At 32.8% G+C, this 14,728-nt stretch overlaps 5 protein-coding genes and 1 long non-coding RNA gene across 10 annotated transcripts; 4 read left to right on the forward strand and 2 right to left on the reverse strand.

Annotated features, from left to right (window-relative positions):
* Positions 1-58: 58 nt before the first annotated feature.
* On the reverse strand, positions 59-3,319 carry LOC123014202. Its single transcript, XR_006413309.1, has 3 exons — positions 3,180-3,319; positions 1,124-1,630; positions 59-1,067 (listed from the first exon to the last, which is right to left on the reverse strand). It is a non-coding gene; the product is annotated as an uncharacterized LOC123014202 (long non-coding RNA).
* LOC123014200 (sodium-coupled monocarboxylate transporter 2-like) lies at positions 840-2,989 on the forward strand. Its single transcript, XM_044413167.1, has 7 exons — positions 840-1,078; positions 1,126-1,403; positions 1,450-1,672; positions 1,716-1,856; positions 1,910-2,128; positions 2,173-2,613; positions 2,664-2,989. The coding sequence occupies exons 1-7, from the start codon at positions 855-857 to the stop codon at positions 2,932-2,934; spliced, it is 1,797 nt and encodes a 598-aa protein (XP_044269102.1). The 5' UTR covers positions 840-854; the 3' UTR covers positions 2,935-2,989.
* Positions 3,320-3,390: 71 nt separating the features above from the next.
* On the forward strand, positions 3,391-5,622 carry LOC123014201 (mitochondrial amidoxime reducing component 2-like). Of its 3 annotated transcripts, none has more exons than XM_044413170.1 (6): positions 3,391-3,541; positions 3,725-3,913; positions 3,979-4,158; positions 4,206-4,395; positions 4,447-4,739; positions 4,790-5,622. In XM_044413170.1, exons 1-6 carry the CDS (start codon positions 3,531-3,533, stop codon positions 4,899-4,901), a joined length of 975 nt encoding a protein of 324 aa, XP_044269105.1. In that variant the 5' UTR covers positions 3,391-3,530; the 3' UTR covers positions 4,902-5,622. The 3 variants fall into 3 exon arrangements, with proteins under 3 accessions (XP_044269105.1, XP_044269103.1, XP_044269104.1); XM_044413168.1 differs by having other exon boundaries at positions 3,395-3,541; positions 3,648-3,913; XM_044413169.1 differs by having other exon boundaries at positions 3,441-3,593; positions 3,648-3,913.
* A 1,600-nt stretch (positions 5,623-7,222) lies between these two features.
* On the forward strand, positions 7,223-9,215 carry LOC123014497 (mitochondrial amidoxime reducing component 2-like). 2 transcript variants are annotated; one of them, XM_044413646.1, is made up of 6 exons: positions 7,223-7,316; positions 7,418-7,683; positions 7,764-7,943; positions 7,995-8,184; positions 8,236-8,528; positions 8,580-9,215. In XM_044413646.1, exons 2-6 carry the CDS (start codon positions 7,427-7,429, stop codon positions 8,689-8,691), a joined length of 1,032 nt encoding a protein of 343 aa, XP_044269581.1. In that variant the 5' UTR covers positions 7,223-7,316; positions 7,418-7,426; the 3' UTR covers positions 8,692-9,215. The 2 variants fall into 2 exon arrangements, with proteins under 2 accessions (XP_044269581.1, XP_044269582.1); XM_044413647.1 differs by having other exon boundaries at positions 7,233-7,316; positions 7,495-7,683.
* A 1,516-nt stretch (positions 9,216-10,731) lies between these two features.
* Positions 10,732-12,757, forward strand: LOC123014698 (sodium-coupled monocarboxylate transporter 2-like). Of its 2 annotated transcripts, XM_044413937.1 has the most exons (7): positions 10,732-10,924; positions 10,977-11,254; positions 11,303-11,525; positions 11,572-11,712; positions 11,758-11,976; positions 12,021-12,464; positions 12,510-12,757. In XM_044413937.1, exons 1-7 carry the CDS (start codon positions 10,743-10,745, stop codon positions 12,739-12,741), a joined length of 1,719 nt encoding a protein of 572 aa, XP_044269872.1. In that variant the 5' UTR covers positions 10,732-10,742; the 3' UTR covers positions 12,742-12,757. The 2 variants fall into 2 exon arrangements, with proteins under 2 accessions (XP_044269872.1, XP_044269871.1); XM_044413936.1 differs by having other exon boundaries at positions 10,977-11,525.
* A 1,056-nt stretch (positions 12,758-13,813) lies between these two features.
* On the reverse strand, positions 13,814-14,673 carry LOC123014510 (ATP synthase subunit d, mitochondrial-like). Its single transcript, XM_044413663.1, has 3 exons — positions 14,467-14,673; positions 14,197-14,415; positions 13,814-14,141 (listed from the first exon to the last, which is right to left on the reverse strand). Exons 1-3 carry the CDS (start codon positions 14,586-14,588, stop codon positions 13,964-13,966), a joined length of 519 nt encoding a protein of 172 aa, XP_044269598.1. The 5' UTR covers positions 14,589-14,673; the 3' UTR covers positions 13,814-13,963.
* Positions 14,674-14,728: the final 55 nt, after the last annotated feature.

A 14,728-nucleotide genomic window follows, 5' to 3' on the forward strand; every position in this document is an offset into this window, starting at 1 on the left:
CTAAATGACTTGCTTTGAGATTCTCTGCAAACATTAAAAAAAAATTTTTCAATCCACTTTCAGTTAATTTTTTTTTTGAGAAGACCAAACGTAATGAGTACATTTAAAATGACGACTTTTAATTAAGATACACAAGAAAACTTTTTAACCCTTTTTTGCTACAAATAAAAATTTCAAAAACAGCACACTTAGGTCCGTTGGTTCTTAAATCGAGATAAATCAGGATATAAAAAACAGAACAAGACAATATAAACCCAAACATGTTTGGTCTAAATCAGAATGGTTGGTTATATTATCCAAAAAAAATTTTTTTTAGAAGAATTGGTAATTTTTTTGAAAAATTTGCTTTAAATGCAATTATCACGTTTTTAACACACTTCCTTTGCGTTACATTGACTAATTAACGTCACAAATTAATTCCTTCGGTAAATTTAAAATTTTATTGGTTCAAGTAAATATCCTTTTAGTCGCGTGTCATGACGTCGAAATGCTAAGCATAACTTTGACATATTTATTCTTCTTAACAATAAAACATAAATCATTTTAATCTCCAAAAATTTCAATGCCCCTAAATAAAATTGTGTAAGATCTAATTACAACAAAATCAAATTTTCCTTTTTTTTTAAATTATGAAAACAAACAGAAACACTTTTTTTAACAAAACTTCACCCAGTCAACACAAATATATATTTTTTTGAATGATAATAGGAAAAAAGACGTTGTTAGTATATTATTATCAGTCATATTTAAATTAGACTTAAACTCTTTACCCAAAATCAAACAAACCGGTATTATCTCCTTGATTCAGATCCCATTTATGTGAATTTCCCCATTTGTAATCTCCCAGTGCAAGAATGGAATCTTCAACAACTACAACTCTGATCCAGACAGTTTCCAGACTGTCTAAAGTCAGTTTTTCCTGGTATGACTATATCCTGTTTTCGGTCATGTTGGTCCTAAGTGCTTTAATCGGGATTTATTTCGGTTGCTTTGGGAGTAAGCAATCGAGCGCTAATGAGTACCTCATGGGAGGAAAAACTATGAGGGTTATACCAATTGCTATTTCCCTAGTTGCAAGGTAAAAAATAAATAAAAATTAAAATAAAAAATAAAGATTTTTTACAGTCACACTTCCGGGATTACTCTTCTTGCACTTCCGGCCGATATTTACCGATATGGAGCCGCCTATTGGTTAGGGGGCATCTCAATGGCCATTCTTTGCGTAGTGACAATCTACGTCTACTTACCAGTTTTTTACAATCTGCAAATTATCAGCACTTATGAGTATTTGGAGAGACGCTTTGATAAGAAGACGCGATCATTTGCGTCGTTTCTTTACGCAGTTTCGGTCTTTTTGTATCTACCAATCGTGGTCTATATCCCCGCTTTAGCCTTTTCAGCTGGTTTGTAGCAAAATTTTTTAAAATTATTACACTATAAAAAAATTAGCTTCTGGGATTGACGTCCACCTGATAGCCCCTGCTGTTTGTGCCGTTTGCATCTTTTACACCACCATAGGGGGGCTCAAGGCAGTCGTCTGGACCGACACTCTCCAGTTTACTGTAACCGTCGGGGCCATCATCACTGTCTTCATCTTGGGTGTTAAATCAGCAGGTGGGTTTCTGCAAGTCTGGAATAAGGCAGTTGAGGGCCAAAGACTCGATATTTTTGAGTAAGTTTTTAAAATGTTTGGTAAAAATTTAAACGTAAAATAGTTTTGATTGGGACCCCACCAAACGTGACAGCTTCTGGGCCATTGTGATTGGTTTAACAGTTCATTGGATGGGCCATACCAGCGTTAACCAAAGCTGTGTCCAAAAATTTCTCGCTGTTTCCACTTTTAAAAAATCAAGCTTGTAAGCATGATATTTTTGTTATTTTTATTTTTTATTAATTAATTTTATTTTAGATCCGTTGCTTACTACTGTTTTGGTATGACTGTTGTGAAGACATTCAGTGTCTTGACCGGCTTTATTATGTTTGCCAAATACTCCGATTGCGACCCTTTTACCACGAAACAAGTGACACGAAACGACCAGCTGCTCCCCTACTACGTCATGGACGTCGCCCGGAACATTCCGGGCCTTTCCGGCCTCTTCATAGCCGGAGTTTTCAGCGCGGGCTTAAGGTTTGCTTTCCTGAAACTCACGGTCGTTTCTAGCCCAAAATTAGCACACTTTCAGCCACTTTGAACTGTTTGGCGGGCACCATCTACGAAGACTTTATCAGCAAGTTTATGCATAAAAGAATAACCCAAAAAACCGCCAGTAATATTTTGAAAATAATTGTGGTAATAACTGGAGTCGCATGTACGGCTTTGGTGTTTGTGATCGAGCATATGGGAGGGTTGTTGAAGTTGGCTATAGGTCTTGGTGGGGTCACAAATGGCCCTTTGTTGGGTTTGTTCACTCTTGGAATGATTTTTCCCAGAGCTAACGCCAAAGGGGCATTTTATGGTGCAATTTTTGGTTTGATTCTTATATCGGCTTTGGTTTTCCCAAACAAGTATTTTGAGACTCAAGGGTTGATCAAGTATCCTCCGAAACCGTTATCAACAGAACGGTGCGATTTTTTAAACGAAACCACAATTTTTGAAAACGTATTAAACATCAGGCAAGTTTAGAATTTTATTTTTTATTTTTTAAATAATTTTGGTTTTTTAGAAATAGCTCAACCCACTTTCAACCTCCAGCAATTTTTCGAATCTCATTCTATTATTATACTCTAATTGGAGCTCTTACTACTATAATTTTTGGTTTTATAATTAGCTGCATGACAAATAAAAATGACCCTCCGGTCGAAAAATCTTTGATAAGTCCTGTGAGCTATTTTTTAGTGTCCAAAGACACTAAAAGTAATGGTATTATTGAATACAACACCGTCGAAAAAGCCCTAGAAGTTGTGTCAATAAATTCAGAAAGAGATAACAAATAACTTTTGTTTGTACTTGTTTTTTATTTATTTGAAATAAAAGTGTTTTCTTTTTTTATGTTTGTCAAAATTTTCTACCAAATATTGGAATGACAAAATAATTTACTGAGTGACAATAAAAAAGCATTCTAATAAACAAGAGGCAGCAAAATTTCAACTTAAAATTCATTTCTGATCTGTTTTTAGCAAAGTTATAGACTTTCAATGCGAAATATTTTTTCTAATTACGTTAAAAAATTAATACTTACTTGTCTCAAACATTTTCAATTGAGAAAGTTATTCAATCTTAAACTATGGACAAAATTAAATAATAGTAACAAAGTCTTTTTAGTTTCTGAGAATTTTAAGGTGGTGTTTTTTCCTAAACATTGTCACATGTTTAAGCTTTCTCGCGTTTGTTTTCGACTTGAAACAATAAGAATTAAGAAAACATTTATTTATCTATAAATAAAGAGTTTACAATTGGTRACTTTTTATCTCGTAGTTTATCACATAATTCAAGACAATTTTTTAGGTTTGTTCAAGTTTTATGATTATTTGACCTGTTCAAGTGACACACACAGTGTGATGAGCTCTAATAATTCRTTAATTGTTATTTAATGACACTTTTGTAAGTAAATAATAATGATAATTACCCTAATCAAATTGTTCAACATTTTTATGTAATTTATCAAAAATTTGATTCAATAAAAAAATAGGTATATATAACTTTTTAGTGTCTAACAATGGGTCTTAACAGTGTGACACAAGCCGTCCTTTTTACAAGTCTTGTAACGGCCATTACCGTTTTCAGTTCCTACTTGTACCAGAAATGGAAACAAGTCAAAATACCCTCGAATTGGGAACGAATCGGAAGCGTGAAAAAACTTCATTTGTATCCACTTAAAAGCGGACATCGAGTCGAATTACAAAGAGCCGAAGTGACAAAAGTCGGACTCAGACAGACCAAAGAAGACGTAAAGTTTTTCCAGCTAAGAGACAGGTTAAAAATAAGAGTTATCACAAGATGGAGGCGGAAAATTCCACCATTATGTAATTATTTTTTAGGGTGTTGATAGTTTATGGAACCAAAGATCATGAATTTCGCACTGCTCGCACCTACCCCAAAATGGTCCTTATTGATGTTTCGGTGCACGATGAAGATCATTTTGCCATAGATGCCCCCACAATGAGGACACTCTACGTTAAAATACCCAACCGAAAAGACAACACCGTTACTAAAGTCAAGTAAGGCCTCAAGTTTGTTTGGAATTAGTTTTATATTAAAAAAAAAGGTGTTGGTACAACGAATACATTGAAGCGATCGATTGTGGGGATGAGGCTGCTGATTGGTTTTCTAAATACACAAACGAGCGCGATTTTAGCTTAAGACTGGGCTACAACGATGGGAATCAACAACGCGACATTACTAAAAGTCATTATAAACTTCTCAATTACTACAAGAATTTAAGCAACAAATCGACTGTTAGTACGATTGTAGATTAGACATCAATTTTAATAATTGTCATATTTCAGGGTTTGTTTGCAGACTTGGCGAGTGTCACTCTCATCAATCAACACTCGGTTCATGATTTAAATAAACGAATTGGTAACAATTCGAATGTCACTGTTGAAAATTTCAGACATAATATTATCATTGATGGCCTTGATTTGCAACCTTATGATGAAGACAATTGGGATTGGATAAAAGTTGGTGATAATGTTATAATGAGAAATGTTAAAGATTGCACAAGATGTCTCCTTACTACTATTTCGTCTGAAAACGGAATTAGGGATATTAATAGACAACCTTTGAAAACATTGGAAACGTTAGTAAAGTTTGCTTTATTTGCTTATTTATATTCAAATATTTTTGCAGATATCGGAAACACTCCGGACCTGAAAACGGACCTATATTGGGAACGTATTTGGAAGTGGCAAAAACTGGACTTATTAATGTAGGCGATCACGTATATATTGCCAGGAAATAGGAAAATCAATTAAGGACGTCTAGATCTATGTGTAGAAGGAGAACAAGATTACATAGTTTTTGGTCATACATTTCATCCGTGTATTCAGAATACATCAAATTAAGCTTGTTATTATCTATTACTAAGACGTGATAGCTCCTACGCTCTCAACCCGTGTAAAAAAACTCTGGTGTGAACATCACACGACTTTCCTTATCCTACTTATTTTGGAAAAAATCTTTACGATAATATAATAATAATTTAGTCTTGGAAATCTGAGTAGCAAACCTAACGTTTGCATTAGTGCCACCTGCCAGATTACACACGAAATAGATCATAGTTGTCGCGGGTTCGAGTCTGGGGTGCATTTTTTTTAGTTTGCTACCCATTATTATTTTTATTTTATCACATTTTACTGTTTAATAAGGTATATTTAATATATTTCAATAATTTTTACCCCCATGAATTTATTATTGTATCTATTCAATCTTCTTCGCGCTTTCCAAATGTGATAACTGACAGATTTCAAAATTGTCTGTTGGAAAATCAAATGATAAAAAGACGGTAATAAAAGTGATTTAGAAGTGCAAAAGGTGTATGCATACGACTTAAGAAAATATTTTAAAGTGTTTCTAAAAAGTGAGGTTAGCTAAGTAACATCGATCATGACGCGTTCTGCTTAAAATGACATTTTTGTTTGTACTTGTTATTTATTTATTTGAAATAAAAGTGTTTTCTTTTTTATGTTTGTTAAAATTTTCTACCAAATATTGGAATGACAATAAAGAAGCATTCTAATAAACAAGAAGCAGCAAAATTTAAACTTAAAATTCATTTCTGATCTGTTTTTTGCAATGTTATAGTCCTCATTTCCTTTTCAATATGAAATATTTTTTCTAATTACGTTAAAAATTAGTTCTTCTCTCAACTGATTTCAATTCAGGAAGTTAATCAATCTTAAACTGTGGAGAAAATTAAATAATATCTAGTATCTAATTATAATAATAAAAAGAAAAAAATATAAAAATATTAGAGTCATTAGGCTTGGTTAGAAAAAGTATAGTATTAAACTTGTAAGAAATGGCTATTTTCACTCAGATGAATTACTACACCCGCCCTCGGCTCGAATCGTAAATTTCATCTTTTTTGAAATGACCAACTTTCTTACTCGTTGAATAATGTACTATTGTAATTGAAATCGTCCGTAATGTTGACAATTTTTATACTCTAAAACTATATTTTATCCGTTCCAAATACTTTAAAAAGTAATATTTCTCTAATATCTAATTAATTATATTACATAGGCGACATTAAAAATGCTATACCGTATTGCTTTTTTTCTCTCAAAATTCATTTATTTTCCATAAAAATTTTTCTGGTCAAGTTATTTGTTAATTATTCCGGATTGACTTTTAGTGTTGCTTAAAAAACAGGCGATAAAATTACACTTTCTAATGATTATTTTTATAGCAAAATTTAAATATTTTTTTAGTTAAATAGTAGAACACATTTTACTGTTGCTCTATGTAGGTAGGTGATAAAGTGAAGTGAAGCGAAAATGGTTGCTAAAACGACTTTTTCATTTTCTTTACTCGATTATATCATTCTTATCATTGTAATCACGACCAGTGCAGCACTTGGAATATATTATGGCATTGGCAAAAAAGAAAAAAACCACTAGTGAAATAATGAGAAGTAAAAAAATAATCTTTTTGTAATCGCACTTTCGGTAACAGTGAGGTAGCTCAAAATTCGATTAAAACAAAATTGCCATTGTCGTTTATGCTTTCAGTCATTTTTCTGCATTAACTATCTTGGCGGTACCAGCAGATGTGTACAGATTCGGGGCTTTTTATTTGTGGACTTGCATTTCAAAGACTTTAGTTGTGATTCTAACAGTTTACATTTACTTGCCTGTGTTTTTTTAACCATCAGTAAAAGTAGAAAACGGCAAAGGATAGTCTGATTCCATTTTGGTAAAGTCTTGAAAAGCGTGTTAAATAATTTTCATTTAATGTGCCACAAAGGGGTAGTGCCATTAAAATTTTTAATGTTGTGTGTGGTTGTCAGGAGGAATGCTTTAAAAATTACGTCAAAAAATGTTTCCCTCGAAAACAAAATTAACCCGTTTCTGCGTTTTTACAAAGTCTTTTTCGTTTCTGAGATATTCAGGGTAGCTCGTTTTTTCCTAAACATTGTCACATGTTTAAGCTTTCTCGCGTTTGTTTTCAACTTGGAAACAATAAGAATTAAGAAAACATTTATTTATCTATAAATAAAGAGTTTACAATTGGTTACTTTTTATCTCGTAGTTTATCACATAATTCAAGATAATTTTTTAGGTTTGTATAAGTTTTATGATTATTTGACCTGTTCAAGAGGCACACAGTGTGATGAGCTCTAATAATTCCTTAATTGTTATTTAATGACACTTTTGTAAGTAAATAATAATGATAATTACCCGAAACAAATTTAACATTTTTTTGTTAATCTATCAAAAATTTGATTCAACAAAAAAAATATATATAAATTTTTAGTGTCTGAAAATGGGTCTTAACAGTGTGACACAAGCCGTCCTTTTTACAAGTCTTGTAACGGCCATTACCGTTTTCAGTTCCTACTTGTACCAGAAATGGAAACAAGTCAAAATACCCTCGAATTGGGAACAAATTGGAAGCGTGAAAAAACTTCATTTGTATCCACTTAAAAGCGGACATCGAGTCGAATTACAAAGGGCCGAAGTAACAAAAGTCGGACTCAGAGAGGTCAAAGAGGACGTAAAGTTTTTCCAGCTAAGAGACAGGTCGGTGAACATATTACATAACAATTATCACAAGATGGAGGCGAGGCGGAAAATTCCACCATTATGTAATTATTTTTTAGGGTGTTGATAGTTTATGGAGCCAAAGATCATGAATTCCGCACTGCTCGCATCTACCCCAAAATGGTCCTTATTAACGTTTCGGTGCACGATGAAGATCATTTTGCCATAGATGCCCCCACAATGAAGACACTCTACGTTAAAATACCCAACCGAAAAGACAACGCCGTTACTAAAGTCAAGTAAGGCCTCAAGTTTGTTTGAAATTAGTTGTTACATTAAAAAAATTGAAGGTGTTGCTACAACGAATACATTGAAGCGATCGATTGTGGGGATGAGGCTGCTGATTGGTTTTCTCGATACACAAACGAGCGCGATTTTCGCTTAAGACTGGGCTACAACGATGCCAATCAACAACGCGACATTACTAAAAGTCATTACAAACTTCTCAATTACTACAAGAATTTAAGCAACCAATCGACTGTTAGTACGATTGTAGATTAGTCATCAATTTTAATAATTGTCTATTTTCAGGGTTTGTTTGCAGACTTGGCGAGTGTCACTGTCATCAATCAACAGTCGGTTCATGATTTAAATAAACGAATTGGTAACAATTCGAATGTCACTGTTGAAAATTTCAGACATAATATTATCGTTGATGGCCCTGATTTGCAACCTTATGATGAAGACAATTGGGATTGGATAAAAGTTGGTGATAATGTTATAATGAGAAATGTTAAAGATTGCACAAGATGTCTCCGGACTACTATTTCGTCTGAAAACGGAATTAGGGATATTAATAGACAACCTTTGAAAACATTGGAAACGTTAGCAAAGTTTGCTTTATTTGCTTATTTATATTCAAATATTTTTTGCAGATATCGGAAACACTCCGGACCTGAAAACGAACCTATATTGGGAACGTATTTGGAAGTGGCAAAAATTGGACTTATTAATGTAGGCGATCCCGTATATATTGCCAGGAAATAGGAAAATCCATAAAGACATCTAGATCTATGTGTAGGAGAACAATATTACATAGTTCTTGGACATCCGTGTATTCAGAATACATCAAATTAAGCTTGTTATTATCTATTACTAAGACGTAATAGCTCCTATGCTCTCAACCCGTGTAAAAAAACTCTGGTGTGAACATCACACGACTTTCCTTATCCTACTTATTTTGGAAAAAAAATTTACGACAATAATTTAGTGTTAGAAATCTGAGTAGCAAAACCTGCCGGATTACACGCGAAATAGATCATAATTGTTGCAAGTTCGAGTCTTGGGTGCATTTTTTTTTTAGTTTGCTACCCATTATTATTTTTATTTTATCACATTTTACTGTTTAATAAGGTATATTTTATGATTTTAAATAGTTTTTATCCCCATAAGATGTTTCTAAAAAGTGAGGTTAGGTAAGTAACATTGATTATGACGCCGCCTGAATAAAATGAAATTTTTTTTTTGTACTTGTTATTTATTTATTTGAAATAAAAGTGTTTTCTTTTTTATGTTCGTCAAAATTTTCTACCTAATATTGGAATGACAATAAAAAAGCATTCTAATAAACAAGAAGTAGCAAAATGTAAACATAAAATTTATTTCTGATTTGTTTTTAGCAATGTTATAGTCCTCATTTATTTTTCAGTATGAAATATTTTTTCTACGTTAAAAATTAGTTCTTTTCTCAACCGATTTCAATTCAGGAAGTTAATCAATCTTAAACTGTGGAGAAAATTAAATAATATCTAGTAATTATAATAATAAAAAGAAAAACATATGAGTCATTAGTCTTGGTTAAAAAAAGTATACAGTAAAACCTCCCTTAACGGACACCTCTTGATAACGGACATTTTTGTAGGAACGTAACTAATACATTGGGAATATAATGTAAAAAATCCTCTCAAGAACGGACCCTCTGATTAGCGGACGCGGACAGTGAAATGTTCCCCATTTACCATAAATTTACCTCCTACAACGGACAGACCGAGAGAGAGGTTTACTCTAAAACAGGTACTAAAGTCTACTCTAAAAGAGGGAGAACAAAAACACTCCGCCACTGGTGCCGATCTCACGGTTACGATAAAATAAAATGAATAAAATGAAGTTTCCATTTGGTCTTCAAAAATGCAACCAGCAATGTAATTGTGTTTGTTGCATTAACACCTACTTACCCACTTCAATAAGTAATATAATTTTTTTTTAATTTTATCAGTAAATGTTTACTGTTTTATAAATGAACTTTTATATAAGATTCAATGCTTACATTAATGAAATGCAGAATACAGAATAACCCCAAGAAAAACTTGTTAGTTAAAGTAACAAAAATAAACGATTTTTTAATAAAAATGTTTTTCTCTAATTTTTTGTACTTAATGCTTTTAATTCCTCAATTTTTGTATCTTTGTTCTTTTATTTTATATTTTGAAATAAGAAGTATTTACATTTTTTTATTAATTTTGCATACCTCTCATCAAGGGACACCTCTCCACAACGGACAATTTAAGATTCCCCATCGGTGTCCGTTGTTGAGAGGTTTTACTGTAGTATTAAACTCGTAAGAAATGGCTATTTTCACTCAGATGAATTACTACACCCGCCCTCGGCTCGTAGCGTAAATTTCATCTTCCTTGAAATGGACAACTTTCTCACTCGTTGAATAATATACTATTGTAACTGAAATCGTCCGTAATGTCGACAAGTTAATTTTTATACTCTAAAATTATATTTTATCCGTTTCAAATACTTTAAAAGGTAATGTTTTTCTAATATCTAATTAATTATACTGGGCGACATTAAAAATGCTATACCGTATTGCTTTTTTTCTCTCATTTATTCATAAAAAATTTTCTGGTCGTTATTTGTTAATTATTCCGGATTAACTTTTAGTGTTGCTTAAAAAACAGGCGATAAAATTACACTTTCTAATAATTATTTTAATCGCAAAATTTAAATATTTTTTAGTTAAATAGTAGAACACATTTTAGCATTTTACTATTGCTTTATGTAGGTAGGTGATAAAGTGAAGTGAAGCGAAAATGGTTGCTAAAACGACTTTTTCATTTTCTTTACTCGATTATATCATTCTTATCATTGTAATCACGTCCAGTGCAGCACTTGGGATGTATTATGGCATTGGCAAAAAACAAAAAACCACTAGTGAAATAATGAGAAGTAAAAATAATAATCCTTTTGTAATCGCACTATCGGTAACTGTGAGGTAGCTCAAAATTCGATTAAAACAAAATTGCCATTGTCGTTTATGCTTTCAGTCATTTTTCTGCATTAACTATCTTGGSGGTACCAGCAGATGTGTACAGATTCGGGGCTTTTTATTTGTGGACTTGCATTTCGAAAACTTTGGTTGTAATTCTAACAGTTTACATTTACTTGCCTGTGTTTTTCAATCTAGAGATTGTCTCCATTTATGAATATTTGGAGAGAAGGTTTGATCGAAAAACGAAATTATTATCGTCATTTTTATATGTTTTAGATGAAACACTTTTCTGCCCTTTGTTGATCTACACCCCATCTTTAGCTTTGTCGGCAGGTAGGAATTATGTTTTTGTAACGTTTTTCATAAAAAACGAATATTTAGCCACCGGTATTAATGTCCACATGATAACGTTTGTAATGTGTGGAATTTGTGTGTGTTATACGTCGATTGGGGGCTTGAAAGCTGTTATTTGGACCGATTTGCTTCAGTTTGTTATAATTTTTGCAACAATTTTGTTTATCTATTTTGTTGGGCTGCAAAAACAAGGAGGATTTCTATCAGTTTGGAATACAGCGATTGAAGGAGAAAGACTAGACATACTCGAGTATTTTTTCCTAATTTTAGAATTTTCTCAAAACAATTTTTATTAGTTTTGATTTGGATCCAACAAAACGTAACACTTTTTGGACTCTGGTTATAGGAGCAACCGTTCAAACGATTAATTACATCAGTCTTACCCAAACAGGGATGCAAAAATTTCTATGTTTATCCACATTTAAAGCCTGTGTGTGGTAATACGTAATGTCTGTTTTTTCTCCTCATAACAATAATTGTAGGTCACTCGTTTATTGGGCCTTTAGTATGTCTATGGTTTTAATAATTTGTGTATTAATTGGTTTTTTAATTTACGACAAATACTCAAAATGCGACCCATTGATGAGTAAAATGATATCGAAACATGACCAAATCGTTCCTTACTACATTTTGGACATAGTTGGGAACATGAATGGGATTGCAGGGATTTTTATGGGAACAATTTTTTGTGCTGCTTTGAGGTACTAAAAACAAGTTTTCGCAAAACAATGAATCGTGTTTTTAGTTCTTTATCGTCAAGTTTAAATGCCATGTCTGATGTAATTTACAAGGACTTTCTTACTCTCTTTTTAAAAAGGAATATTACGAAACAAAAACTGACAAATATTTTACGACTAATCGTAATCATTGCTGGATTTATTTCGATTATTTTGGTTTACTTGGTGGAACATTTGGGACAACTTGTCCCTTTAGCCTTAACCCTAACCGGAATGGTTGAAGGACCGGTTATGGGAATGTTTACTTTGGGAGTACTATTCCCAAAAGCCAATTCAAACGGTGCTTTCTATGGTGCCCTTGGAGGGATTTTAGTGAGCGCAGCCATAGTTATCCCCAAAGAGTATTACCAGTACAGAAAGTTGATCATTTATCCTCAAAAACCATTTTCCACCAAAAATTGTATCACCAATTTAACCTTTCCATCAATTTTAGAAAACACTACTAAAGCAGAGTAAGATTATCAACACAAAATTGCGACAATAATTACAATTTTTAGGAACTCCTTTCAACCACCTTTTATGTTTCGGGTATCATATGACTATCACTGTTTCATTGGGGTAACTATTACCCTCGTTTTTGGTCTAACTATTAGTTACTTGACCAACAAAAATGATGTTCGAGTTGATAAAAAACTGTTAAGTCCCGTGTGTCATTTCCTCTTACCCAAAGAAAGAGACGAGGCCGTTATGGAACAATTTTTGAAAGACAAAGAACAACAAGAAAGTTAGTGTTTGAAAATATAAATAAAAATTGCTAATAATACTTCTGTACTATTGCTTATTTTTACAAAAATCGAAATTTTTTTATGGTGCCTACTTGACGCAACACAAACTTGTAATTCGCGCATAATAATAATAAAAAAAACACGATAAGAAATGTTTAAAACATTGTTTGAAAGAACACACTAAATATTTTTATCTATTATGATTTAATTCAAAAAGAAAACAAATACGAATCGTAATCGCTACCACTACATTGCGCTATTCCAACTAGAATTAAATAGTAAAAAAATGTCAATTATTACAAATTATAAATTATGTAAAATGGCATTTAAATAATAAATAGTATATTAAGTAGGATGTAAAATGATACTTCTGGACCAGGACATTTGGCGTCTTAAATACAAGGCAGAATACCAAAAATTTAGCCGTTTTCCCAAAAGTAAACGACCTAAAATTCTTAAAAAGCACTAATTGTTATGCACCCAAATATCAAAAATTGGGCATACGAAAAAACTGTTGAAATCTCACAAAATAATGCAAAATTACCTCAAAAAACTAACAAAATACCTTGTTTTTAAAAACCCTAAAATGGCTTTTTATTTCTGGACCAGAACAATTGGCGCATGCAAAAAAAGAGAATAACAACACCAAATCAAAGAGGTAATCTGGCGCCTTACAAAACAAGACAGAATCCTAAAAAATTATGTTTTTTTAAAAGTAAACATGGATCCTTCACAAATCATAATTTCGCAAAAAATACTCGAAATCGAAAGTACTGTATTGAAAAATTTAATTTCCTAATTTAAAATAACGTTTCTGAGTAAAAATTATTTCTCTCATGTGTTATAACAAAATTAAATGAAAAATAACTGTAAAAAAAGTTGTTAATGAAACACATTAACAAATATACTTCTGTGCTATTGCTCATTTTTACGAAAATCGAAAAAAAAAATCATGGTGTTTAATTGGTTGCCTACCCTACGCATCAAACTTGTATTTCGCTCATTATTTATAAGTCATAATAATAAAAAAAACCGATAAGAAACATTTAAAACATCGTTTGAAAGGACACACTAAATATTTATATCTATTATGATTTAATTCAAAAAGAAAACAAATACACAGGATTTTGTAAGAAGCATACAGCTGTTTTCTCTAATAACGTGTTACATGTATCATATCAGCATGAATTCTAATATTGTTTACATTTGGTAAACTAATAGCCCATTTAATGATGACCAGAAGGTACATCATTGGGCCCAGGCTGGTCTTCAGGTCTATGGGGCCAGAAAGTGGGTCTGTTGATGGGATCTAGGGCTTGTTCAGGGTAGGCATCCCTGAAGTCTTCCATAGTCATTTGATCAAACGGAATCAAAGATGTCAAATGAGCTAATTGTTTCTCATACCTAGGAAAAAAAACAAGTCATTGAAAAAGTAGTACTATTTTCACTGAAAACTTACTCAGAAATCCTAGCACCAGACTCACGTTTGAACTTCTCGATTTCGGTCTTCACCTCCTGTTCTTGGGCGTCGATTTGCGAGCTGACGGTATCAGGGGGGTAGGGAATCTTCAATGCGGAGTACTGCTTCTGGAACTCATCCACCATCCCAGCCACGGGGACTCGGGACTTGTAGAAACCCCAGTTGATCTCGGGGGCCTTCTCTGGGTTCTCCATAACCCTAAACCAATAAAAAAATAAGAAAAAATGGGGGCAAGCTAAGGTCAAATACCTGCGTAAGTATTGGTCGGATTTTGACTTGAACTGCTGGAAAAGGCCTTTCTGGTGTGGGGGCACCCTTTCGGCCATTTGGGCCCAATTGATTGAACTTTGGGCGATTCTTTTCGCAGCCATTATTACGCAATTTCGGGTTTAAAGCAAAAAATCGACTGCAAGGACGAAGGTTTTTGTGGTTATGTAATTTGACAGGAGAGGCAGGGTAGCCAACACGGTAGGGACTTTCTCCCCAACAAGGATTGCAATTTTTTGTATTT

This window comes from Tribolium madens, unplaced genomic scaffold, assembly GCF_015345945.1.
Source record: "Tribolium madens isolate multiple individuals breed KSU strain unplaced genomic scaffold, Tmad_KSU_1.1 Scaffold_97;HRSCAF=244;Tcas5.2_LG3a, whole genome shotgun sequence".
In the NCBI taxonomy this organism is placed as follows: domain Eukaryota; kingdom Metazoa; phylum Arthropoda; class Insecta; order Coleoptera; family Tenebrionidae; genus Tribolium; species Tribolium madens.

Coding starts and splice junctions, on each gene's coding strand:
- LOC123014200 (XM_044413167.1), top strand. CDS start 855: ATGGAATCTTCAACAACTACAACTCTGATCCAGACAGTTTCCAGACTG. Junction 2,129..2,172: donor GTTTTCAGCGCGGGCTTAAG/GTTTGCTTTCCT, acceptor GCCCAAAATTAG/CACACTTTCAGCCACTTTGA. Junction 2,614..2,663: donor GAAAACGTATTAAACATCAG/GCAAGTTTAGAA, acceptor TTGGTTTTTTAG/AAATAGCTCAACCCACTTTC.
- LOC123014201 (XM_044413168.1), top strand. CDS start 3,657: ATGGGTCTTAACAGTGTGACACAAGCCGTCCTTTTTACAAGTCTTGTA. Junction 4,159..4,205: donor AACACCGTTACTAAAGTCAA/GTAAGGCCTCAA, acceptor TTAAAAAAAAAG/GTGTTGGTACAACGAATACA. Junction 4,740..4,789: donor CCTTTGAAAACATTGGAAAC/GTTAGTAAAGTT, acceptor ATATTTTTGCAG/ATATCGGAAACACTCCGGAC.
- LOC123014497 (XM_044413646.1), top strand. CDS start 7,427: ATGGGTCTTAACAGTGTGACACAAGCCGTCCTTTTTACAAGTCTTGTA. Junction 7,684..7,763: donor TTTTTCCAGCTAAGAGACAG/GTCGGTGAACAT, acceptor ATTATTTTTTAG/GGTGTTGATAGTTTATGGAG. Junction 8,529..8,579: donor CCTTTGAAAACATTGGAAAC/GTTAGCAAAGTT, acceptor TATTTTTTGCAG/ATATCGGAAACACTCCGGAC.
- LOC123014510 (XM_044413663.1), bottom strand. CDS start 14,588: ATGGCTGCGAAAAGAATCGCCCAAAGTTCAATCAATTGGGCCCAAATG. Junction 14,416..14,466: donor TCCGACCAATACTTACGCAG/GTATTTGACCTT, acceptor TTATTGGTTTAG/GGTTATGGAGAACCCAGAGA. Junction 14,142..14,196: donor TCTGGTGCTAGGATTTCTGA/GTAAGTTTTCAG, acceptor TTTTTTTCCTAG/GTATGAGAAACAATTAGCTC.